The sequence below is a fragment of the Trachurus trachurus genome (genome assembly GCF_905171665.1).
Source record: "Trachurus trachurus genome assembly, chromosome: 17".
NCBI lineage: Eukaryota > Metazoa > Chordata > Actinopteri > Carangiformes > Carangidae > Trachurus > Trachurus trachurus.
This window is the reverse complement of record NC_139900.1, coordinates 23,416,715-23,444,072: the sequence shown is the minus strand read 5'-3', so window position 1 is coordinate 23,444,072 and position 27,358 is coordinate 23,416,715. Positions and strand designations below refer to the sequence as shown.

General features: G+C 45.2%; 1 protein-coding gene across 1 annotated transcript; it reads left to right on the top strand.

Annotated features, from left to right (window-relative positions):
* On the top strand, nt 1-27,358 carry ephb3a (eph receptor B3a; the record flags this gene model as incomplete). Its single annotated transcript, XM_083991392.1, has 15 exons — nt 1-64; nt 6,414-6,478; nt 8,579-9,251; nt 11,316-11,471; nt 13,318-13,653; nt 14,395-14,519; nt 16,021-16,177; nt 16,367-16,475; nt 16,764-16,816; nt 17,541-17,663; nt 18,403-18,650; nt 21,999-22,214; nt 22,511-22,660; nt 24,369-24,562; nt 27,247-27,358. The coding sequence occupies 15 exons, from the start codon at nt 1-3 to the stop codon at nt 27,356-27,358; spliced, it is 2,781 nt and encodes a 926-aa protein (XP_083847518.1).

Sequence of the window (27,358 nt, the reverse complement as noted above, 5' to 3'; positions counted from 1 at the left end):
ATGACAATGGATTACTTGCTGTGGGTGTGCAGCCTCATTGTCCCCGCGGTGCTGGCTGTAGAAGGTATGTCGCTCTCTGCTTTTATCACTACTTTTGTTTCCCGCAGATGAACAATGGATGGATTAGGATTTGATCATGAAACACGCTATTGTCCCTAAGGTAGAAATAAATAAATAAAATAATAATGATTTAAAAAACATATTAAATTAACATAAGGAAACCCACGGATAGCAAGGAGTGGACACAGTGGTGTTGGTTTATATTTCTGACAGTTTAATAATGCTGGGGTCAGCGCATCACGTCAGTTTCAATCTGCTCCCACATCAGTCCAGCTGTTTCCATAGGTGTTACGAGACCTGCGCGCGAGACGCATGTGCATGTTTATCCCAATTAAAGCTCCTATTAACAATCCAATATGTTAAATATGCATCAATTAGCTCTCTGATTGTAATCCATGTACACATGCATCAGCGCGGCCCGTTCCCTCTGCGTGTGGCGGTGTGTTAGGTGTGTGTGTCTGTGTGTGTGTGTGTGTGTGTGATGACATCCCAGTGTTTCCATTGCGGCTGAAGGACTGTCCCTGTTGCTATTGTCCCTGTTGTTGTCACACCCACAAGATGAGTGAGGATGCCTACCTAAGCCCCCATTCCTCTCTCCACCACCACCACCACCACCACCCCAGGTTAGATTCACACCAGAGAGACAGAGGGAGAGAGGGAGAGAGGGAGAGAGGGAGAGGGTGGTGGTGGTGGTGGTGGTGTTGGTGTTGCTGGTGGTGGATTCCTCCTCCACTGTCACTGTGAAACAGCTCCCACACTGACTCCTCATATGATGCATGTCAAAGCATTAAAACGGGCTGTTGAGTTCAGGCACCAATCAGTGCTGTGTGGACGCTTAAACACAGACCAGAGCGGATCAATCCCGGCCCCTGGAGCGCCACAGGGACACACATGTGAAATATATTAGATGACAAGTGTGAATTAAAGGTCAATGGCTTAACAAGTATGCACCAGTCCCCAAGGCTCCCTCTCTCTCTCTCTCTCTCTCCCTCTCCCTCCCTCCCTCCCTCCCTCTCTCCATGATCGAGGGACTGTTGCTCCAGGGAGAAGCCCACCCTCGCCCAGCTCTGCTCCCCACCCAGCGACTCTCCCTCTCTGAGCTGTAGCTACATTTCTCTGCCTTGCCTCCCTCCCTCCTTCCCTTTTTCCCCCCCCTCCCCTGTCCAATCTGCCTCTCCTGGACCGTGGCCAGCCTGATCCCTCATCAATTCTGGTGTCAGCAAGTAAATCAATGCAGCGGCAGCAAGCACTCCAAGTCCCAGTGGGCTCTCTCACGGCGAGATGATCAGTCCCGTTTCCCCCCAACCTCACCACTAACTGTTACTCACAGCTCAGGGGTTAACTAATGTTTGTCCTCTGAGGATAAACATGAAGGGCAGATGAGCGGATGGTTTTAAATGATAGGGAGAAAAGGGAGGCCTCTTCTTTCTTTTTTTTATATGTTACATGTCGTTATTTTGCTGCTTGCTCAGTGGATTTCACCACATGGCTTGAATCTGAAATTTGTTTTTTCAGACTGGCAAGTGTTTGCGCATGGATGATGCAAGCTGGACTGCAACTTGAAGTGTGTGTGTGCTTATTTCCAAAAGCTACAGTGATGACTTATCTCCAGTTCGCACCAACACACTGCAGTAAAAGCTTCAGCTATTGTGACATTTTTATGCTGTATTAATCTCATTTACAGTCAGCGTTTACTGTAGTCCTATTTTAAAAGCCCATAAAGCAGATGGATGACCACTCAGAAAGCATTTTTGAGAAATGATCTACAGCATGTGTGTGGTCATAGGAAGATTTCATTTATGTCTCCCTGGTTTCTGTATCAGAATATCAACAAGAATAGTAATTTGTTGACCTGTAAAAACAGATGCAGGCAGGCCTGAAGAGAGATTGAATTAGGTCAGCTTGACTTGTTCAAAAAACGCTCATCAGTCGTGAAACTGAGCATCACACTCCACTGTTCTCCAAACAGTAACAAACAAACCCTTTCTTTCTTTGAGTGACATTTTTTAAGACAAAAACAAAAACACCAGGTTCGTTTTTTTTGTTGTTTTTTTGGTTACACATATTTATAGCCGCACATTTGATCATGCTCCGATCACTGATGATGATGTTTGGCTGTTAATATTTCATATGTTTGCTTGTTGGCAGTGAGTGTCAGTGTAGTACAAGGCGAGGCCTCCCTTTCATGATGCACCCGCTCTCACAAAGTGAATAAAACATTAGCATGTGTGAGCTCCCCAAAGCGCACTGAGAATGCAGAGTTGTGTGGCATTTTGGCTCCAGCGGGCGATCAAGGAAAAAAAAAAAAAAAAAAAATCAGTAAATGCCACTGGTGGTGATGCTCTAAAGTTCCCACTGCAACATTGTTTTCTTACCCCAGGGGCAGAATAACTCCACCGCTGCTGTAGTTTTTATGAGAGAGGGGGGAGATTTCTGGATTTGAGTTATAGGAGCGAGGCAATCTCAGAGGCATTGTAAATTTAACAGGAAAGCGAGAGAACTGTGGAACAAATGGGATCTTTTTCAGTCTTAACCGGTTTCTGGGATTTAGTGAGTTGACGATATCACACTTTGGTGGAGGGAGTCGTAGCTGAACGAAAAGCTTTTTTTCCTAATGAAATGTTAGTGCTTCAGAGGCAACGTCAGCCTGGACTCAGATGTTCAGCTTGGAGATACATGCTGTCGTTCTCTCCTGCTGGCTGGTTTGGCATTTTGTGAGAACGCCGCGTTTCTGTAAGATGTTGATAGAGAAATTCTCCTTCTCCTGCTTCACGTGGAGGTCGAAGGTCAGGATGCAGGCTCGCACCTGCAGAGCTGTTTGGGATTAGGCTCTTTGATCAAGAATGCCTGGGCAGGGTGAAATCCTGCTTACACGGGGGCTTGAACCCAGCCTCTACAGATGTAGGATGGTCACCCCTGCTGCCCCCATGTGTGTGCTTTGTGTGAGGTGAAGCCTGGTTAAAGGAGCAGCAGCTTCAAACTTCTGCTTAGCTGAGGCTCAGTGATTCTCTCTGTGTTGCCTCTGGGCGCCAGAAGAGAGAGAAGGGACGGGGCGACGGACCAGATCAGGGACCCAGGGGAGGGGCTGCATCCATGGATCAGCAGCGGCAGCAGCAAGTAGCCCGGGAGTGTTCACTCAGCTGTGTGCCACTGCCACCGAGGGCAGAGTGTAGCCAAGCAAAGACAACAGCCGCTGATTTCACTGATTAGTTCCTCGTCTGTGGCTGAAGTCGTGCTAATCAGTAAAACAACCTTGTTCACAGACGTATATTTGGGCTCGACAAGCGTGGTTATTAACTGCTGTCGCTCATGTCCTTATGCACACTAATGTAAGTGGGAGAATGCTTTTATAAATGACTGTCAGGGCTTGCTTTTGTATTCATAGCCCTGTCAGTTAATGCACAGTTTCTTTGTGCATAAATGTGACTGATTAAATAAAATGCTGAAGAAAAATGTAATTTCCATTGTTAACAAATATGGAGGGAGCCACTTTCTTTTTCCTTTTTAGATTAAAAGACTTTATGCAGCAGTAGTCGTCTATTAATTCCAGCCCAGCAGCCCACTTTCCCCCTCTTAAAACACTGTTATCTGCACATAAAATATTTCTGTTCAAGGCCACAATCACAATCACATGTTTAACTAATGCCTGACTCCTGTTGCTCCCCATTAAGAAATGACGGAGTTACTGTGAGTGTAAATGTGATGACTTAATGCTTAATGGCTCGTCACTTAATGATTGTTAATTCAATCACTTAATACACTAATATGCTGCCAAATGAAGTTACAATGAAAAGTAAATTTCAGAGCCAAGAATTAGCTTAAAATCAAAACTGTAGCTGCCCTAATATAAATATTGCCCCGATGCTCATATACATGTTGCTGCATGATCCACCAGTCACACGTGGCAGTCGATGATCTGTCGAGCATTAGCTAAACACATAACCCCAGAGAGAGTTGATCACTTCTTAATGGTGAAAAGTGGGAATTCATAATGCCCCAGCATGAATTTATGCAGTAAATCACAGAGAATCATGCTGCAGCTGCACATTAGTCAAAGGAAACATTCAGCCTTATATTCACGCTCTCGCCAGAGGTTTAGATGAGAAGATCAATATCAGTCTGTCTGTGGTCTAAACATGCAGCCGTGGCTGGCAGCCAGTTAGCTTAGCTTAACATAAAGGCTGGGAACAGGCGGGGGGGGAAAGGAGGCCTGCCTCTGTCTAAATCCAGCTCCTGGGAACACTACAGGATAATTAATGAACACTCGAAATGTTGATTGATTTGTACAAAAATCCAAACATAAACAACACAAATGGCCATTTAACTGGTCCGATCCCGTTGCAGGTTAGTCTGCCTGCTAAATATGAAGCTACAACCATTGGCCAGCTAACATACTTTAGCGTAAAGCCTGAAAACATGAGGAAGAAGCGAGCATGGCTCCGTCCTAAAGGAAACAAAATACCAAGTATTACGTTTAACATTTAATGTTAGATGTTGGTTGAATCTGTACAAAAACTGAAGGTCAAAGTAATGACTTGCATGCCATTTATAGTGGGTGATTTGTTGTTTTTACACTTTGTGTTCTTTTATTCATAGATTAAAGTAAAAAACTGTATAATGTGGGCTGGCTGGAGTTGCTTGCAGGCGGTTTTCCACTTTTCTAAAGGGAGCGGCATCATGCTTCTCATCTAAGTGCAACATATCTGTGTGTTTATTCTGTCATTGAACATGGATCAGTGTGTTTTTGGATCATCCTCTGACCATGATGGACAATGATCAACCAAACTTGGGATCATTATGAAGGGGATCACTTCATATGTTTATCGTTGCACATCAAACACCACTTTGTCAGATCCTGCTCCCATTAACAAACAGAAACTAAGAACACCACAGAAAGTCTTAGTACTTGCTTTTGGTCTGATCTATTAATGCAGTGTGAGTGCGACCACATGATGCACTCGAAAACACCCATCATGCCATTTAGTTCTAATATGATCAGTGCCTTTTTACTGTCTTTGGTTAGATTTCTCTCGGCTCTCCACGGCACACAGTAGAAAACCACAGATGTAATCTATCCTGTTGGATACGGATCACTATTCATTATCTCTCATCCTCTGAAAAGAAGAAAAGCCATTGTGGTTTCTCTAATGAACACAGAGCACAGACTGTAAACACTGTGCATAACTGTAGCTCAGCGGCTACAGATGGACCAGTGATCTACACACTCAGTCAAACAACTTTTATTATTGACACTCTAAAGCCAAGGACAGACTCTTTTTTTTTCTATAACCACACTGTTCTCAGTCTTTAAAGCAAAATGCCAACCATCAGCATTGTGGGAGCAGAACAAAGCCATGTGCCTTGGAAGGAGTGTTACTGCTGTTCGACACAGGGCCATGCTATTTGTTTACCCTCTCACACCATCCTTTAGCGCCGTTATCAACAACTTGTGAGCAAATGGTGCACAGCAGGCGTCATGTCATTGAGTCTCCATGAAGAAAGTGTAATTGTTTCAGTAATTATGTGCTAACAACAATGGAGCAATGGGAGCCAAACGTGTCCACAGCTGTATGTTAAAAAAAAACCCACAGAGGGGGGCCACTTCTTTTTCTTCGTCTTCCTCTAAGGTGCGATGAGCTCGCTGGACCACCACTCAGGTGACAGCTGATTGACAGGCTGACACAACAATCTCCCACTGATCCTGCTGTTTTATTCTCAGCTTCTCTTCTGATCGTCCGGCTCTCACCTCCCTGCGAAGTTGTAAAAAAGCGGCGATCTGAAGGACACGTTGCTCAGATCACCTGTTAGCACACATCTGACAACGCCGAGGCGAAAAAGGCAACGCGTTTCCGTAGCTGCGGGGTGTTTTCAGGTGAAAGCCTGCCCTGAAATGTGTAACATTACAGTTCCTTGTGCTTATGTGACCTGTCTGAACCGGTGCTTGCTAATGGAATATTTCCCACTGAAGGCATCTTGGAGGATGCTTTGTTCTTAGCACCACAAATGAATATGAAAGAAGTGCACACACACACACACACACACACACACACACACACACACACACACACACACACACACACACACACACACACACACACACACACACACACACAGGCCTTAATTAGGAGGCATCACAAATATGCCACGATTGTCAGTGCTTTCAAAAACTGAGTGCAAGTGGGTGGAAGTTGTGAAAGAGAAGAGAAGGAGAGGAACTTTTACCTGCATCCTTTGTTAGGCAGCGAGAACTTGTGTGTGTGTGTGGTCTTAAATGCTGTGTAATGATTTGGTTTTTTGTTCCTCACACCATTTAATTCAGTTTTGTCAACCTTCCTCCTACTCTTAATTTGCAGAAACCCTTATGGACAGTCGGTGGGCAACCACAGAGCTGGCTTGGACCACGTTCCCAGAGAGTGGGGTGAGTTAATGTGTGTGTGTGTGTGTGTGTGTGTTTAGCTTTTTTTCTTTTTCTTCTTCTCTCTCTCTTTTACAACATTTGTTCCATTTGCTTGTTAATAGAGCCCAGTTTGCCTTGAACAGCACACCTCCTACTGTTTTATATCTTTGTTTTTGCAGTGTATGTTTGCTTTTCTTGGACACTAAAAGCAAATGAGAACCACACCGTGTGACATTGTGTGGAGAAATGCTGAGACTTTTTGTATTTACACAATGTAAAGAAGCTTCTAGAAAAACTGCATAAAGTCTTTGCATGTTGTAGGCTACTCTAAACAAACAAACACACAGACACACAAAGCAAACCCCCAGTGTGTCAGGACTATAAGGTACTAGGCTCTATCTTGCAGGATATAGAGCCAGATAATTGAAAGCATGTGTCTGTGTCTTTTATAATATGGGCCCAAGAGCGCATTACGGGCAGAAATTAAGGTTTTCAGTTGATACCCCCCTATAGGAATGGTGAGAAAATAAAACAACATGAATTTGACCCCAGGGCTAACAGCCTGACAGACCTCCCCCACTCCTGGCCAGTGTAATTTGTCTTCGCTACGTGAGCGCAAAGTCAGTCAATGGAAATGGTGGGTTTCCATGGAAACGACGGTCGGCAGCCCGGGCTCCTTCCTTTTCTCTACAAGGGCCGGCTCTGAATGTCCCTAGCATCCATGAAGTCATATGTCATGACTGGCGAGGCAGCCCCTCTCCTCAGGCCTGACAAGCCCATACGTTTGGGGGCCAGCAATTATCATATTTGTCAGGTAGTGCATCAACGTGTTGCTGGTGATTTACGACATCTAATGCTGACTCTTGGGCTCATCGTTTGGGAATAAATTGCACAGGAGCTTAGAGACATGAGATGAGTTATGCATTATTTTCTTCCAGTTGAAATAATCAATTTCTGGGGAGCTCATTTGTTATGGAAACGAAGCATTCGGTCCAAGAGGGAATTATGGGGGGAAAAAATCAAGATTGACTTTTCGCAAGGTTATTTCCTAATGGACTAAATTTTATTGACCAATGAAGTCATTTATCATAGCCTGTAATGTTAGTTACCACATACTAAGATCAGTGTTACCTACAGATAAAGCTGTTGGTCAGATCTTTAAAGTTGACTCATAGACAGAAACCCTGTCCTTGTCATGTTGGTCTTTAAATAGCTATTTTCAAAGCTACATTATGTAAATATATATGAGCCACAACAATGTGGAAGAATATATATATTTATACAGAGTATACATCTAGGCTATATTTAATATATTCTGCGTAACCTCAAGTGTTCAGTAGTGCTGCTGTGGTGTAATCACACTGGCAGCATTGCATTTAGATGGCCATTTTAATAAATAACTCGCTCCCTGCATTATAGATATATGAGATGTTTCCATTTAAATGTACACTTTGATGCTCTCATCTCTCTCAGCACAAATAACAAATGTGTATGTTATGGAAAGTAAATCTCCTCTTGAGGCTGTTGTGGTTGCATTGCAGCATTGATACGGTGAATGTGAGCGTCCTGTAGGTGCGCCTGTGCTTTGCGTCGTAGCTACCAGCTGCCAGTCCTAAACAAAGTGAGACGGACACGTGACGGGGCATCTGAAGTGTTGGTCAAACAGACGTAATGCGTGAAAATGTGTTCTCATGTTTTCTATTAATAGTTTGTAATGATTGGAATTTTCTGAATGATTCCTCGCAGCAGCGCAACAAGTACACAAGACGCTGTGGGAACGTGTTGCCTTGTGCATGTGCTGCGATTTGATATTCTGTTTGCATCACACATCCCTTGACTGTTTTCAGTGTCCTCTATGCTTGGCTGGTTTGCATTAGGATGCACTGCATTCAACATTACTCAATATTAATTAACAACACATTTCTGCTGTATAGCTGAGTAGCTTCTGGATGACAAATAAAATTGTTGTTGCATTAGGAGAGAGCATTAAATAATTCAGCTTTAAATCAATACGACTGCGTTGAAACCTACTCTATTCCTATCTTCCTGTTGTCTTAATCAGTGGTGGCCTGCTGCCGCCTCTTCCTTTCATCACAGTGTTTCTCCCTCTTGTTTCCACAGTGGGAGGAGGTTAGCGGCTACGACGACTCCATGAGCCCCATCAGAACCTACCAGGTGTGTAACGTCCGACAGCCCAACCAGAACAACTGGCTGAGGACGGACTTCATCCCGCGGAAGGGCGTGCTGCGCGTGTACGTGGAGCTCAAGTTCTCTGTCCGCGACTGCGCCAGCATCCCCAACATCCCCGGCTCCTGCAAAGAGACCTTTAATCTGTTTTACTATGAGTCAGAGGGGGACATGGCCACAGACACCAGCCCTCTGTGGAGGGAGAACCCCTATGTGAAAGTGGATACTATCGCCCCAGACGAGAGTTTCTCTCTGCTGGAGGCAGGCAGGATCAACACCAAAGTGCGCAGCTTTGGCCCGCTCTCCAAGGCCGGCTTCTACCTGGCCTTCCAGGACCTGGGCGCCTGCATGTCTCTCATCTCAGTCAGGGTTTTCTTCAAAAAGTGCTCCACCACCATTGCTAATTTCGCCGTCTTCCCTGAGACTGCTACGGGGGCGGAGGCCACTTCCTTGGTGATCGCTCCGGGGGCCTGCGTGACCAATGCAATGGAGGTGTCCGTTCCGCTGAAGCTGTACTGCAACGGGGACGGCGAGTGGATGGTTCCCGTTGGCTCCTGCACCTGTGTCGCTGGCTTTGAACCTTCTGGAGACAGCACTCAGTGCCAGGGTATGTGTATTTAACAGACATTTGGACTTTTATTTAACCAAACCTTCTTTATATGCTCAGTGCAAGTCACCTCAGTCTGTGCCCTCTTCTCTGCATTTATTGTGTGGCTCCTGAAAGGGGGTGAAGGAGGGTGGAGGAGAGTATGAATTAATGAGGTGTTGCAGAGAGGAGCAGCATACAAATATTGTGAGAGCAGGACGGGGGGGAAGAGAAAGATAGCGGGGAAGGCACAAAATAGAGAGAGAGAGCCAATGCATTTGTGTGAGGAAAACGCAGATAATAGAAGGGAACGGCGCTGGATGTCCAGAGAAGAGAGATATTAAGAGAGATAGCGCGAGTTAAGAGGTGTGAATTGCCAAAGATAGGACGGGAACAGAAGCCAAAGGAGAAGAATGAAAAGGAAGAGAGGGAGGGGTACAGGAAGTCAAAGAGAGACAAGCGAAGCCTCCTCTCACCTGGGCGTGAGAAATAGTGTCTAACATGAGCCGGAGAGCTCATTCGTTGCCATTTGGCGGCTCAAGGTTAAAAGCTTGCCGACAATGCCTGATAAAAAACTCTCCAGGGCTTCAGCCAGCGGTTGCGATGAGGAAGTGTAATTTCCTCTGCGGCCTCCCGTTAGTTAATCTACAGGCGGCCATGCTCATTAACACCATTCAGACCAACGTGAGCCAACACTGCCACGCTAACATTAATCACTCAGACATTTCATTTCTTACCTCAGTCCCGCCGTTCGCTCGCTCGCTCACTCGCAGCCAAACACCGCATGAGATGGAGAGAGGGTGAAGAAGAAGAAGAGGAAGAAAGGAGAGGAGGGAGACAATAGAGGGGGAGAGGAAAACATTAGTGTATCCAAAACAGGAAAATCATTGTGCCCTCCAAAGAGGTTAATGGATTGGAGCAGGACAGTGGGGTGATTCAGCTCCCACTCGAAAAAGAGCGAGGAAAACAAACAAATAAAAGAAAGTAATGATGCACTGTCTAATCGGAGGAAAATAAATCAGATCAGAGCGTGTAAAGCCTAAAGGTCTCTGTGAGTTATAAGAGGAGGAAAAAAACGTACATTCTCATCTCATCTTCTTTGGGTTTTTATTGCTCGGTTTTAGAGCTACAATGTGGGGCCATTAGCCGTGCTGATTTTCCTAAAAGTGCCATTGTTGGGAATTAGGGTGGAACTTGAGTTCAAACTGAAAGACCACTTAGCCTAACTAGTTAATCACACTCCCTCTCTCACTGGCTGGCTTTTATGAGCCCTCACGCTGACAGGACAGATGTTTGCCAGAGACCCCACTTTTACACCACCAGTCAGGAATGTGGGAAACAGTAAAACGTGGGGCTCTGGAGGCTGATATATCCAGACCTTTTGCTGCTAATCCCCTTTATCTGAATCCTCCTTTAGTCTGGGCTTATGCTGGTTTATCCTTAAGACTCAATATCAGCCAACCTTCAGCGCGACACTTTGGAATTCAAATTAAAGGCTTGGACACATCGTCTTTGTATATTTTTCTAATAACTCCCCTCAGCTAATTTACGTCTGGTCGGATGTCCCTTCATTTGCATTGATTTACGAGCTTATTATGGAGCTGTTCTGCATGTGGAGGACTTGTTTGTATTTCGGTGGTGTGGTTTGGAGAGCTGAGGACCGAGCAGACATTGATTGATGGGTTTAGGGTGTATCCCTTTTCTCAGAAGCATTCTCCATCCCTGTTTGTCTGACAACAGCAATCTCCTGTCAGTAGTCTATCTTCATCTTTATCCTCCTTTTCCTCCTCTTCAACATGAAACTTTGCTGTCATCGCGACTCTCTTCTGGAGAGCTTAATGTCACCTGGCGAGGAGAGTTAGAATGAAAGAACAGATGCAAATGTATAGATAAGACCTCATGCTTATGGGTTCACCATTTCTCACTTATGTATCAGCACGCTCTCCGTACATACTGAGCTCTGCAGGTACGGCTCGTGTCCTGAGACGGATGTGACAGCCGCTTGTCTTCAAGATAAGTGACAGCAAAATTGTTTTTCTTTTTTTTCTCTTATTGTTCTCTTTGTTTTCTCTCTCGCCCACTCAGCTTGCATTCCTGGGACCTTCAAATCCAAATTTGGGGAGGGATCCTGTGCTCCCTGCCCGGCCAACAGTCGTACCAGTGCACGAGGAGCCAATATCTGTTCCTGCCAAAGTGGCTTCTACCGCGCTGACAGTGACCCTCCTGACTCTGCCTGCACCAGTAAGTCATCCTGCAAAAAAACACAGAGAGGGACTTGCGTAAAATACTAGAAATTATTAGATGTATTGATCCTTTAGTCTGAAATTAATTTAGAAAATGATTATTATAGTTCTTAATTATTATGTTTTCTGCCATCATGATGCCTTCTACACTGGCATTTAACTGAGTGTGGATTTAGATTATATTAATAGCTACTGTCATTGGATTATTTTACAATTAATTTACTCCTCAGTAACATTTATTATAAATCACTGCAATATCTGTTTGATATTAGTTTGTGGTTGCTCTGTGCTTCCAGTGTACACACACAGGCAGCTAAGCAGCTGGGATACACATGTTGCTTTTTAAACACAAAGTAGCTTTTTATTCTGTTTTGAACATTTTTTAAAAAGTGTCATTTTAGTGTCTTTTGTCTGAGACAAAAAGAGAAGAGAATTCATGACCTCAGTTCAACTGTATGGCAAATGACAAAATGTGCAGCTGCACGTCAATAATGAAACTGGAAGCTGTGTGTTTGGTGTTAGCCCGGTGCAGACTGCAGCGTCCGTGCTCATCGTGCATGCACAGGGCTCCGAGAGTCCAGCAGTCATGCTGATGGAGAGCGACATGTGCTGCCTTGACCGTGTAAAATCCCCCCCCGGGGGCCTTTCGCCACGTTAAGTGACACACTCGGCCCACAACTGTCTTCCCCAGATCCTCGTCACAGGAACACTGTGAACTCTGACACTGACCAGTGCCGACTAAACACGTTTACACACACACATGCACACACACACGGAAAACACTGGCCTGACAGTTCTGTCCCCGCGGTGTGTCAGAGCCTGTGCCAGGCAGCCTGTGCTTTGTGTTGGCGGTGGTGTGTTGCACAAGAGAGCGGCTCGGCCAGTCAATGGCCGGCAGCTTGGACTCAGCGTGTGTTTAAGATGGGTGTCCAATTAGAAGAGCCTCCACTCTGAACTGTGTCTGCCTAATTAGAAAGGACAGGGCAAGTGAGATGCAGCTCGGGGCCAGTCGGCTGACAACAGGCAGTTTTCAGATGATGGCTTGAGGGACCTCCCCCACCCCACCTCGCTCCATCCCCTCCCCCAACTCCAGAGACAGGTTAGACTTTCTCTGGCTGGCAGCTTAAAGGTAGAGCCTCTCTCTCCTCTGTGGCTGTAATAGGATGAAAAGCACATTCGCTGAGCCAATCTCTGTTGCCTCCCTCTGTGGTTATTATACTTTATCCAGGTTTCAAATACTCTTCAGTCCAAACGCACCTCTGCTTATTGAAACGAGTTGGCCTTGGGTTATACTGATACTGGAACATGAATTTCTATCATGAGTGGATTAGCTAAGTTCCACAAACACTAAGAAGGGTCATGCATAGAAATGGACATGAGCTACAGCTGAACAGGAGTGTGTGTTTCTTTAAACAACATTACATACTTAGTGATGAATTGGTAATGTTGTGCTTTTCCACGACGAGCTGTGCTTATCTCCTGTTTTAGCATGTGTTGATTTATTTATTCGCACCGGAGAGGATTTCCCCCCCCATTGTTATGTTTCACATGTTTTCATGCCCTTTGCTCAACACAGAGGATTTGTCTGAGGCATGTAAAGCAATGTAACACATTCATTTGTGCAAAAGGATTTCATAAAAAGAATAGGATTACACTCTCTGCCTTCTGAACATGAAATTCTACCTCTTGTTGCCGTCTTATGAAACATTCTCACCATTGAGGGAGGATAACGTGAGCACTGTATAGAGAATGTAGCTAACACCTCAGTTGTGTGTTTTTCTGCTTCGCCTACCCACCTTCTTAAACACCGATGTGTGTGTGTGTGTGTGTGTGTGTGTGTGCAGCCATCCCCTCAGCGCCGCGCAATGTTATATCCAGCGTGAACGAGACCTCTCTGTCCTTGGAGTGGGACGAGCCCGAGGACACGGGCGGGAGGAGCGACCTGGTCTACAACGTGGTGTGTAAGAAATGCCTGAGGGACCGGATCCCGTGCACGCGCTGCGATGACAACGTGGACATCGCTCCTCGCAGGCTGGGGCTGAGGCAGAAGAAGGTGGTGGTGAGGAACCTGCAGGCTCACACGCGCTACAGCTTCGAGGTGCAGGCCGTCAACGGGGTCTCCGGGAAGAACCCCACCTCACCGAGCTACTCCACAGTCAACATCACCACCAACCAAGCCGGTGAGTTGAAGAGGATCTGTCAATAACAATGAATGTGCCTCCCGACCAAGTTAATTCATAGAGCCACTCCAATCAATAACATTTAACATCTCAATAAAACAGGCTGGTTAGTGGATCCTCCGTTCAGTCAATGCCAGTGAATTGAACGTCTTAATGAGCTCATGGTGTCCTAAGCATCAACAGTTAACATTGTTGAACAAGCTCAGTGAGAGTGACAGATGGAAAGACTCACTTGTAGTGGCATTTTAATGAGCCGGTTTCAGGAAAGGTGGGAAAAATGCAGGTATATCCCCACTGTCGGCCCCATGTTACATCACTGACAATGTCACCTTTCAACATCGCCTCTTAATATTTGTAGAATCATCATCATCAACCAACTGCTCGGCACCTTTCACAGTCTGTAATTACTCTTCCAGTAAACCTGCACTTAATCCACCTTCCTGCAGTTTATGGACCTGGGACAATGAGTGTCAATTGAGTCACTTTCAGGCTTCACAAATCAATAAACTGCACAACAGTGAAGGTGAAACATGTACCGCGTTTCTTAAACCGTTCTGGTTGAGGTATTTTGAGTAATAATTATCTCTCTGTGATGGTTTGAGACTTCAAAAGATAAAATCTTGCTACCTCAGATCTTAAAGTGATGATCCCCCCCCCCCCCCCACCCACCCAACTCACAGATGTAGTAGCTTCCCAGTGCCAGTGTAATATAAACCTTTCCTCTCTGGTGTCCACCCACAGCACCTTCAGCGGTGCCCACCGTTCATCTGATGCGCTCCACCTCAGATACTCTCAGTCTGTCATGGCTGCCACCGGAGAAACCAAACGGGGTCATCCTTGACTACGAGATAAAATACCACGAGAGGGTAAGCTCTGAGTTTTTTTTAGCTGTTGTCTTTTTCAGCATTTATTTTTATGAAACAGTTGAGATGTGATGTGATGTGTATGGGCTGGTAAAGTCAGGAATCATGTGAGTATGGGCCAGTGCGACTAAACAACTGATGAGGTAATGTATTGATCAAATTTCCTAGCAAAGCCGTGCTGATCTAGACATTTAACCTTTGATGGTAAAAAGCTAACCCTTTGTATTGGTTGGGGTGTGTTGCTTCAGGAACCACGGAGACAGTTTTAGGCCCATTTGTGGGAAGACTTTACAGAAAGATTTCTTGTCAACAGCAATAACGCTGAAGCAGACAGGTCTTACACTGTTCACGTGTAGGCAGGGTACTTCAGGTGCATTTGCCTGTGTTTCATTAGTTGAGCCTTGCTGGATGACTTCACATTGAACTGTGACTAAACTTGATCCAGGTTCAACTTTTTTTGCTGAGCGACCCTGGATTTTTGAAAGTAACAAGGTGCAGATGTTGAAATGTTGAACTCACGTATGAACAAATCATCGAAAGCTTCAACCCAAAACCCTCAAGAACCCAGTGTTTCTGTAGCTTTGCATTAGAGCTATAGTGGACTGAAAGTACAATTCAGCTCAACAGGATGAGCAGTTTCAATATTTAAAGATTTTTACAGAAAATCAGCTAGTTACTGAATGTGAGCTTAGACAAAAACTGAACAAACCAAATAATTTGGTACTGATCCTGCTGTCTTTGAATTGTGCATACTCTCCCAAGGCTGCAAGAAAAGAATGGTCTTGCAGCTTGTTCTTGATGCCTCATTTGGGCTGAACATTTTTCTTGTATGGTGTCCGACAACTTGTGTGATTGTTCAGAAATTTGCAGTTCTGCATTTGAGGGTCTTGTGAAGTATGAAATGTCCAGTCAGAACTAACATGCTCTTGTTCTTGCCACCTTGAAAAAACAAACCAATTTCCCTGCTCTTGCGGAGACTTGGCTATACAAAACAGAGAAAAGCTGTACTAGCAAAACATTTGGATTTTATTCTGAACAATATTAATGTGTGTTGTTTCTGGATGATTTTCATTTGTCTGAATAAAAGACATGATGTGTGCTTGTACTTGTGTCTTGTGCTGAAGCTAGCTACCTTTTAGTCAGCTAGTCCAGCTAACCTGCTAGTTTAAGCTAAGCCTGCTTAACCCACGAGTGTGAATTACAGGATAACAGAAGAGAAGGAAAAAAATAAACTATGTAATGCAAGGAGAAAATAGTTTCTTCTGGATACCGAGCAACCAAATTATTTCAGATTAGGCTGTAATTAGCCGCCACAAGCTACCAGACTTCTCATACATACCACACTCGCAACCCACCACCACTCCTCTCAGTCTGTTCAAATGAACAATGGTGCATTTTATTAATCACAAATTAAACTTTTAAATTTGCTGCATGAAGACTGTGTTATTTGATACTTGATTTGATTGTGTTATGATTGATTTCCTGCTCCTTCTTTGTACTTCAGGGCCAGGCGATGTCTCACACTGTAACATCCCAGCACAGCTCAGCTAAGGTGGAGGGTCTGCGGGCAGCAACACCCTATGTGGTGCAGGTCCGAGCTCGCACCGTGGCTGGATACGGACGCTATAGCAACCCCATGGACTTCAGCACCAGCCTGCACAGTACGGACATCCTCTCGCCTGCTTTACAGTTTGTTCTTGATGCTGCTACAGTTTTCTTTATGAGGGCTCCAGCTTAATAGTTTTTATAGCCACCTTAATTGGTGCAGAACGGGCCACCCTTTCATCTCTGAAGTGGTGTTTCTGCTGATATCTGCTCATTTGTGTCTGATTGTGTGTTATTTGGTCCAGGTGACCCTCAGAAGTCGGTGCAGGACCAGCTGCCCCTCATCGTCGGCTCGGCCTCTGCAGGCCTGGTGGTCATAGTTGCCTTGGTGGTTATCGCTGTTGTCTGCCTTAAGTAAGTGTTTGATTTTTATTACTGACAGTATGAACTACATGTTTCATTTTGTTAGTTAGGCCCTTAACAAAGAGGCTCATTAAATTTTTACATGCCTTCAAAGTGCATACTTACTCTTAAGCTCCAAAAAGGTGGAGAAAACACAGAGCTGCTCTGTGAGGGTTTTTTATTTCCTGCAGCAATCTGCTGTTCCATCTGATAGTTGAGTTACATATTAGTTTTGCTGTACCTGGAAAGGGTCAAGACTGATTATGTGAATGTGACTTTGTTTATGCTGCTTGTTTACAGGAAGCAGCGCAGCGGCTCGGAGCTGGAGTACACTGAGAAACTGCAGCAATACAGTAAGTGTCTCCCGTGTGACCCTTTTGGTCATGCCTTTACAGTTAAGCAACTGATTCAATCAATTATCCAATCACCTGATTGAGGCAGAAAACTATTTCCCTGTGTGCTCAGAGGAAGTCCAGACCAGATCAACTGAGTTTAAATATGAAGTAGACATAAGGTTGCTTCTAGGTTTGCTTTTGACCTTAAAAGTATTTTACTTAAAGGGATAGTTCACCCAAAATTCAAATTGCGCTCATTATCTACTCACCCTCATGTCGACCAAGGGCTGGGAGAAGTTTCAGAGTCCTCCGTGCCTTCTCGGAGTTACAGCAGGGCTCGGCGCCGAGACCCCCTGTAACTCACTTCTCCCAGCCCTTGGTCGACATGAGGGTCAGTAGATAATGAGTGCAATTTGAATTTTGGGTGAACTATCCCTTTAATAATTAATAATTAAATATGATAATATTTTGATTTTTTTTTTTAAAGATGTAGTTTCTGGGTTGTTTTACATGGTCACTGTTTAGCGTGTATGCTACCATGTTCTTATGAGTAGCAAATTGAAATGAATTAACATTCATTTATTTCACCTGATGGTATGGCTAGATTAATAACGAGGGGACCACCACAGGATCAGTGTCTTGAAAGCATTCAGATGATCAGTCATAAATGTGATAGTATATTTATATATATAATATAGGCTACATTGTGGATGCTGACTTGTGTTTGGCTCCTCTTCCTCAGTTTCTCCAGGGGTCAAAGTGTACATCGATCCCTTCACCTACGAGGACCCCAACGATGCGGTCCATGAGTTTGCCAAAGAGATAGACATCTCCTGTGTGAAAATAGAAGAAGTCATCGGTGCAGGTAAACAGGGTCGCTGTTTTTGTCCGAGAGGATGGAGAATGATTCAGGTTTATAAATAATTTATTTGAACAGGCGTGTGCCATCAAGCCCTGAGGACTTTAAGAGTCCTCTCTGGGAGAAAAGGTTTAGGATACAGAGTGCGCGTGAGAGCTGCGGGTGGGAAGGATTCAAGTGAAAATCTTTTCTGTAGCTCTCCCCCCTTTAGTCTGTTTTTTTGTTTTTCTTCTTCTACTTCTTCTCTTCAGCGGCATGTTGTATCCTAACTTCACCTCAAATGACAGTCTGCTCCTGCCCGTTCAACCTTCCTCCCTCCTTGTCTTTTTCTTTCTTTCCTTCTCTTTCTCTCTTTCCCCTGAAAACATTCAAACTCAGGCACCAGATACAAACCCCCCAAGTTCCTCGTCCGTCCTCTGTCTCCCTCCACCGCTCCCAGGTTGCACACTCGATCGATACCAGTCACTCCCTCTCTCCCCAACATCTCCGACCTCTGACCTCCCGTCTCTTTTCTAATCCTCTCCCACAGTTGACGCTGACCCTCAACTCTTTCAAATCAGCTCCTTCACTCCCGAGTCCAGCCAGTAACGCTCCCTTTCCCTGCACCCCCCCTCCCCCAACTTCCTCTTTCCCTTCACCCCCTCCCTTCCCGTTTTTTCCTCTGCTCACTCAATCCCTCTCCCCCATCACCCTCACCCTCACCCCCTCCTTCCCCTCACCCCACCACCTTGTTCTCTCAATCCAGGTGAATTCGGTGAAGTGTGTCGCGGGCGTCTCAAGCAGGCCGGCCGCAGGGAGATGGTGGTGGCCATCAAGACGCTGAAGGCGGGCTACACTGAGCGCCAGAGGCGGGACTTCCTCGGCGAGGCGTCGATCATGGGACAGTTCGACCACCCCAACGTGATCCGGCTGGAGGGCGTCCTGACGCGCAGCTGCCCCGTCCTCATCATCACCGAATTCATGGAGAACGGAGCGCTCGATTCCTTCCTCAGGGTAAGCTTGACGGGAGGCGCGTGTCACAACACCTCTGACAGGGAAGATTACTTTCTGTTTGTATCAAAGCTGGGAGGAACACACACACAGACAGTCGTTCACCACACCTCCGGGTTATCGGAATGTTTTACTCTCTGTAAAACGCCCTGAGGCGCTCGCTTGCTGAGTGATAGAGATTAAATGTGCAATATAACGCCTGGAGACAGGCATAGTGTCTCTGCTTGACGTGACTGACTGATGCTGACAGGCTTTCCAATGCACAAACTCCTGGTGGAAAACTGTCACACAGCAGATCTTTGGATAGGTTTGCTTCAGTGTATTAGAGAGTCTTTGTACAAGTGCAGAATACATTAGTGATCAGAGTTTTTGGTTCAGACTACCACCACCTACACAAAGCGCTGAACAAAGGCAGGATGAGAAATGAGGTGTCACACAGTACATTTCCAGCTGCACCGGGGTTTTTACATGTCATTTACATCCAATGAAATGTGTTTTCTCGCATGGCCGCACTGTGACCAAGTCGACTTCCTGTAGCTGTTAGGCTGAATGAGGTTAATTAATGCTTGTGGGGAATCAATGCCATGCTGCTGCTCTTAAATGCAGTTTATCATTAAGTGAAATTCGGATTCGTTGCATAGCCAATGAGAGGTTTTGGGTAGAGTTATCAATGATATCGATGTGTCTTGACATCGACCAGCTGGCTTTGATTTCTGGAGGCCTGGGACCTGTGTTGTATTGTCGTACCTTTCTTTTGCTCCTTCTCCGTATGGGCACATATTTGATCATGTAAATCAAATCATGAGTAGATACAATGTAAGAACTTATATTTCCCTGTACATTTGAATTTGATTAATTGTGTAATGTATCAAGCACAGTTGCCTCTTGCCTCACAAATGTCTAGAATCCTTTGGGTTTTGGAAGGTGATTAGACAAAGGCCCTAGAAGCATGTGGGAAATGCTGATGAACAGAATTGATTAAGCATCTATGGCATGGAGATAATGGTTAGATAAAGCCCGACCTCTGAGAGTTCAGCCTGAGCTTCTTCAGTCCTTTCATAAATGATGATTAATTAATTAATTGATTGATTGATCTGTGGAAAAAGAACCACTTTCAATTATCTTTTAATAGTTTATGGATCGTGAATGAAGACATTCTTTGGTTTCTGGTTTCTGCAAAGATTTCCTACTTATCTCAGTTTTATGTCATTTTCAACAGTTTGATCCTTAAAATACTGATAAATACATAATAAAAAAAAAAATGTTGGTCGCTGCCCCACATTTCGTAAGTTATCTTGTATCTTGTGTGTCACTGTGTCTTGTGGGTATTTTTCCCCCCAATGCTTTAATTCAAGCATAAACCGCAAAATCCTTTAGTGTAAATAACTACTGGATCTATGATTAAAGAGCGATTAGATGTTCAGCGCTGAAAACTGATGCTCTGCTGTTTTCAGAACTCGGAGCCACAGATACATTTCAGTCTGCACCAAAAACAGCTTTGGTCATTGAATAATGATTTAAGTAATTAATCAAGCAAATTTTCCTTTGCTGTTATCAGCTCCTGAAATATGTGTGAACTTGCTGCTTCTCAGTGTCTCTGGGTCATGTGATGAAACAGCTTCAACTAACAGTTACTTTCATTTTTTTTTTTGGCTTTTATGCCTTTATTTGATAGCCATAGTAGAGATAGACAGGAAAGGGGGAGGCAGAGAGAGGGGGAATGACAGGCAGGAAAGGTCGCGGGATTCGAACCGGGGACGCCTACGTTGAGGACTGTAGCCTCCACATGGGGCGGCCGCCTTAACCACTGCGCCACGCACTGCCCCCAGTTACTTTCATTAACAGCATATCTGTCAATTCTTTCTCAAGTAATCAATTATTTCTGCCAGGAGAAAGTGAAAAATACTCATCACAGGAGAACCACGGTGGCCTGTTCTATCCAGTTTACTATTTTGACCACACATAATTGCCAGTGGCCTCTTGGACCACGACGCTGACGGTTGTACAGCCGATAGTCCAGCCTGAGCTTCTTCCCTCCTTCTCACTCCTCTCACTCAGCTGTCCCACAAATAACAGCGAAAAAACCCTCTGTCTCACCCCCGCTCTCCTGCCCGTGACTCAGAGCAACTCTGAGCTCTGCTCTAATGAAGACACTATAGAGTTAACTCGCTCACACAAGTGCAAACTCCCAGAGTGTGTCGCACACATGAGAATGTGTACAGCAGCTCCGTGGAGACACTGACACGCTTAGACTCACACACGACGTATGCACATGTAGAACTGCAGAAATCCAACACGCACACACACGCACACACAGTCATACATACATGCCACCACGGCTTTGAGGGCCTGTTATGAATCATGGCTGTTTATACTTCCATCCATCCCGGCTTGTTTTCCTGTCAGACTTCATTGGAGTGTGCAGACTACAAAGCAGAGTGTTTATGGCTTTGTCATGTCACATCTTGTGTTCTTAGCTTTCTTATTGTGGAGTCAAAGAAGGGATTGATTATGCTTTTTTTTTACCTACATATATTCATGTCAAGAAAGAAAACCTTACTGCTGTTTAACTGCATATTGACATTTCATTGATTGGTTTTAGTCCAACACAGGAACATCAGGCTTCGGGAGCCTTCACAAGTGAGTGTGCAGATGTGAGGCACGCTTCACAAACGTGGAGAATTCAGATTTAAACCCTGAAAGCTTTAATCTCAGATTTGTTTCATGCTTCTCAAATGTTAACATAAAAGGGCAAAAATCTGCAAATCGTGCATTTTAAAATGGGCAAAATGAGCTTTGAGCAGATGTAAGTCAGTCGGCCGGCAGATTTTGATTTCATTTCCAAGAAAATGTCCACAAGAAAAAAAAGAATGCAAGCAAAGCTTTTAGCCTAAAAGAGTTCATGGTGTGCCGCTGCCTTGAACCTGCAACTAGTTTGTCGGTCAGTCGCAGAATGAAAAAGAAAATATACTGTACCTTGCAGTGGTCTGGTTTTCATTCCTGCAGCTGCTCTTTTTTCTGTTTTCATGTGGAGTCAATATTAGGCTGTAATGGGTTTAGTATGATAGTAAAGAGTCTAATTAATCAGCAAATTAGACAGCATGCGTGAAAAGGTCAGCTGTCACTGATTGTCGGTAGCAGCCGTGAAGCGCTATGACAGATGTCATGTTTATGTTGCCTCGCTGACTGATTGGCTCTCTGGTGTTTTGCCCTTCTCTTTATCCCCAGCACTCTTCATATTTCAACACATCCTGTTTTTGTTTTTCACTCCCATCGCTGATCTCCCTCGTCGTTAACTGCCCCTCTCTTCCACTCTCTTCCTCCCTCTTGCTCTGATTGCGCTCTTGGTAGCTGAATGATGGACGCTTCACCATGACACAGCTGGTCGGGATGCTGCGCGGCATCGCTGCGGGGATGAAGTACCTGTCAGACATGAACTACGTTCACAGGGACCTCGCCGCCCGCAATATCCTGGTCAACAGCAACTTGGTCTGCAAGGTCTCCGACTTCGGCCTGTCGCGTTTCCTGGACGACACTTCAGCTGACCCCACTTACACAAGCTCCCTGGTCAGTAATATGCATGTGTGTGCTCTGCTCTTCTGTGTTTGTACACTCTGTGCATGTTTAATTGAGCTTGTTAATTTGATCCCCCTCACTTGTTTCACATGTGCATATGGATGCATGTCTGACTGCTCATTTGTGCCAATATTTGCCTTAGCATGCGAGACTGCCTGTGAAATTTGCATTAGCTTCTGCATGTGTGTGTGTGTTCGAGCTGTCTCCCGATGTTGTTATCAGACTCTGGTGTCTCCCAGGGTGTTGATACCATCCCCCTCTGTGTGTGTGTCGGTGTGTTTGAGCAGGGAGGGAAGATTCCCATTCGGTGGACGGCACCAGAGGCCATCGCCTTCAGGAAGTTCACCTCTGCCAGTGATGTGTGGAGCTACGGCATCGTCATGTGGGAGGTGGTGTCCTACGGAGAGAGACCATACTGGGACATGAGCAACCAGGATGTGAGTAACCATGACAGTCTCATGTTGCAAACACATGTCTATTGACCCGATGCACACACACAGGAGTTGTATGTCTAAGTTTAGGGCCAGCTGAGAGTTTCTCTGAGCTGCTGTGGCTTTGATTTCCAGCGTGACATACTGGACCTGGGCCTGTTCTGCTGTCTTTATCTCCTCATTGCAGATGCCGGTGCAACTGTGTGCCTGTGTTCTACTTTTTACCACCTTATTTACAGCCCTATCCTGCCCACCCTCTACAAATCCATACTGCAAAGCGCCCCCTCCCCCCCTCGCAGACACACACAAAAGGCATACCCAGGAAAGGCTTTTTTTTTTTACGGGCGTTGTTACCTGTAGGCTATCTGCACTGCACAGACATCATAACTACAGCAGTGAGCTTGCAGGAAAGAAAAAGAAATCTCTTGGTTCCTCCTCCCTGAACAAAGTACTGAAGCAATGTGTACACCTCCACTTTATTCTCAGAGGAATATCTGCTCTGTATTGTGCTTCAAAAAGAGAGTTGTAACGCTGATAGCAATAAAGCAAAAAAAAAAAAAGGAGCCAAAATGAAAAACACCAGTAATGTATGTATAACTTTCATAACAAAACCCACAGTAATGAAAGCATCAAAGTAGAGGCCCTCTATTGTTCCCAACAGCCTTTGTGCCACAGTCGTCGCTCAATAAGCAACAGAGTCAACAAATACGAGATATAAACAGAAGTAGTCGCCGGCTACAAGCACGACATAAAAATCAAAAGGACAAGCAGCAGGAGAAGAGGAGTGCGGCAGAAATGCTTTATTGTTCCCAAATGGCAATTTTTTATTGTTGTGGGGAGTTAAAACCCGTACAGAGCTTATGGAGGGAAAGGCAGTTGCTAGGCAAAATCAAATCAATGAGCGAGCGTTTTCATCCCCCACTTATTGTCTCTCCTATCAATCATGCCAGTTTGGAAGTGACAACTTTGATAACACTTGAGAATATTGTTTTTGTAGTTTTGTAAAGATATTGAAAGGAAGATTGGAATATGTGACAGCATGAGTCGAGGAACTGCCTCATGTAGGACATAATACGCTGGCTGGGGATTATTCTTCCGCCGCGCTAACAAAGGCCAAACGCAGCGAGCGGTAATACGAATGAGTCAGAGCCAGCACTGTTAGCACCACATCAACATCAACAATTAGCACAGTAAATGTAAAAAAAAAAATTACATTGATTTGAATGTGTTTCTGTGTAGCTCTGCTTGCAGTGTGGATGCTAATTTTTTTTTTTCTCAGATGGAATTATTTTTTAACGGATTCAAGTAAAATTTGACACAGATATTCATGGTACCCTGAGGATGAACCATTGACATTTTAAAATCTTTAGTTACGGTTATTTCAGTGCCAATTAGCAGAAGTTAGCATTCTGTGAATGCTAAACGACATCAGCGTGCCAACGTTGTCGCTGGGAGCATGTTAGCATGTTGATGTTAGCATTTAGACAAAGAGTCACTGCTGTGTCCGAAATCACTCATTACTCACTATATAGTGGAATATATTTTGTAGTGCTGTCTGAATCTTTAGTGAGAATTATATACCCTATATAATGGACTCATCTAACAGTGCTGTGTGAAAATGCAATGTTTTAATAATGCGACAGTAAAAATGACTTACTGAGCTGCTAGCGTAGCTGGTGGTGACACTTGTTAACAATGGCTTCCTGCTGCTCAGGTCATGACGGCGGTCGAGCAGGACTACCGGCTGCCCCCACCCATGGACTGTCCCATGGTGCTGCATCAGCTGATGCTGGAGTGCTGGATGAAGGAGAGGAACCTGAGGCCCAAGTTCTCGCGCATCGTCAGCACTCTGGACAAGCTGCTCCGCAACGCTGCCAGCCTCAAGGTGGTGACCAGCGCCAACTCAGGGTGAGTCCACATCCAGAACTGCAGTTGTCAGTGCATGCTTGAAACATATGAACCTGGCTAGTGTCCTACCATGAGGACCTGAAGGTTGGAACAAAGTCTGTGGCCACCAGTGAGCTGAATGAGATGGGATAACTGCTCCGGTGGTGAAAACACACTTTCAGATGTTTTCTGCTGCGCTCAGATGTGCAAAAGCAGAGTCAGTTCAGGCGCTGCTTCCTCTCTTGCTGCTTTCAGTGGGCGCGCTTGTTGAGATGTCAGTCACAGAAATTGATTGATTGCAGCCCCCCCCCCACCACCTCAAATTCCAATGTCGGAAACATGTGGGTGGAGGGGGTTTTAAGATGCCGCTCAGCCAATCAACATGCACCTTGTTTGAAGCAAACTGACACCGCAATCCGTCATTTGGAGATGGAAGTAGCTTTCTCACACACACTTTTCTTAAATAAAGAAAGATTCATGTCAAGTCATTTGAGCCTTGGCTTTGTTCTCAGACTGCCTCTCACACGCTGAAGTGAACGGGGAGCGAGCAAGAGTGTTTGCTTTTGGAAATGTGCTATATCTTACTTCTTTTTAGGAAGAACAAAGCACTTCACAGTTGCCACCTTGGCAAGTTTGTTGGGTGATTTAGCAACTTTCCAGACAAACTTTCAGAGCTGACGGTCTGATTTGTTGCAGCACAGAAATCTCAGTGGGTTTCTGTGCTGTTGTAAGAAATGGACAGAGCCTGACATCCGAGGAGTCTCAGTGCACTAGCCTACAGCAAAGGTAAAGAGAGGTAAAGGCAGAGGCTTATGGTTGAAACGTTATAATATTGGGTCACCAATTTGCTGGAACTGTAATCATTAAGTCTGAAGTCTGTGTGGTGCAGTCTGTTGCTCAGTTGGCTGACTTGGCAGCAACTGCAGCTGACCTTTGTTGAAATATATGCATTATACTGCTGGTTTATCCACATAGGCGCCGCACGAAATGTTTTTTTTTTTGTTGTTGTTGGGGCTTTTTTGTTTTTTGTTCACAATAGCAGCAGAAATTGCGCAAACACCAAAAAATGGGGTGATGCAATTTCTTCTCTTTCACCTTGTGTGAAATTGTCCCCTGCACTGCATGTGACAGCTGTGAAGCTGAGGGTGAAGACTCCTCCCGGCGGGGAGACGAGCAGCACACAGAGCCTCTGGGTTGTTGGAATAAGATGTCACAGAGAAAAAAATTATGGCTGGCCTAAAGAGAGGCACAAGGTTCGTGCTTGTTGGGCCCGGTTTGTTTTTTCTACTTGAGCTTGATTTGGGAGGATACTTTACTCTCTTTACTTTTTTACTCTGAGCTGAGAGTTTTTTTTGCCTTTTGCTTACTGACACTTCCCTTGGAAATGTAGAGGGTGACTCACTCAGAGGTGGACGTCCTCGCCTCATACGAGTCTCTGGCAGTGACACCATCTTTACCGATGCGTTTGTTCTGAATTTTGTTCGCCTGGCATCCAGTCAACAGTGTGATTAGCGCTGGTTTAGATGCCGGCTCCTCAGCTCTGTAGTGATGTATAATGAATCAAACGCACATCTTCAACTCTGTGGCTCTGACTATGCAATCGTTTCCTGTTTCAGGCACAAAAGGCAGGATTCATACATGCAGTTTCCAGGTCCTGTGCCAGCTCCTTGGCTCACAGTTTCACTCTAACACCGAGCCCCAAGGGCGATTCCTATGCCAGGATTTGGGCTCAGCGAAGCTAATTGTGTGTGGAAATGTAATGGCTGACCTCAGTTTAATTCCCCTATACTTGGCTGGATGCTGGAATATAGGTGATAGGACAGACAGCAGCCAGAGCTGCTGATGTGGAAAAGCAGGAAGTGATGAAGTGTGAGTAATAAGGGAGATTGAGGAGAAGCTAAAAGAGAGGAATGTGTTTAATTAGGTTGCTAATGAGCTTTTTAATGCATCAGGGGAGGGCGCGCCCGATGCTGTGATGGGCGAGTAAGAGAGGGATACGTGTGTGTGATGTTTTGTGTGTGTGTGTGTCTGTTTGTGCATGTTATGCTACGTGTCGCTGTGTGCAGATGACACGCCAATGATTAATTTATAGCCTCATCTGTATGCAACAGCAAGAGAGATAGACGGCACAGGAGCGGGAGGAAGAGGAGGAGAGAGAAAGGATCATGTTGTCAGAGCATGATTTAGAGAGCGTCTCCCGTGTTTGCGTGTGCATGTGAGGCGGCGAAACGCTCGCTGCTGCTCACCTGCCATTGGCTGTTGGATGATGCTGGGCCAGATAACAGAGGGAGGGGGAGGATATGAGATGCAGCGCTATCTGTGGAGTATCTTCAGCCACGAGGGCCTTAAAAACAAGGACACTGGCCGAGGAACAAAGGACACTGCGAGGCTGCCGCGGGTTTTTCCAAGATAGCTGAGGAATACGCAACTTTTATTAAAACTGGAAATGTGATGAATAGATTTGGCTCGTCATTTGAGCTGGACTTTGTTTACAGCAGCTGAGGCTTTGAGCATGGTGCTGTTTTTTTTCTTTTTCTTTTTCTTTTTGCATTGTTTTTAACTGTGAGCAACGCTGACACTGAGCTGGATTTAGGCCTTAATCCACCTCCAATGAGATCACTTAGCACAGTAATAATGAGCTGTATCTTCTGTTTAAAGTGTGTGTGTCAACCTGCTGCTGACCTGTGTGGATCTTGCCTTGGCAGGGACCTGCTGCGGCTCGGAGGGACGCTGCCGGGACACAACAGAAAGAGTCCGGACAGCAGTCAGGAAATCGTTCGGCAACAGATGAGCCAAACTCTTCCCATCCGAGTGTGA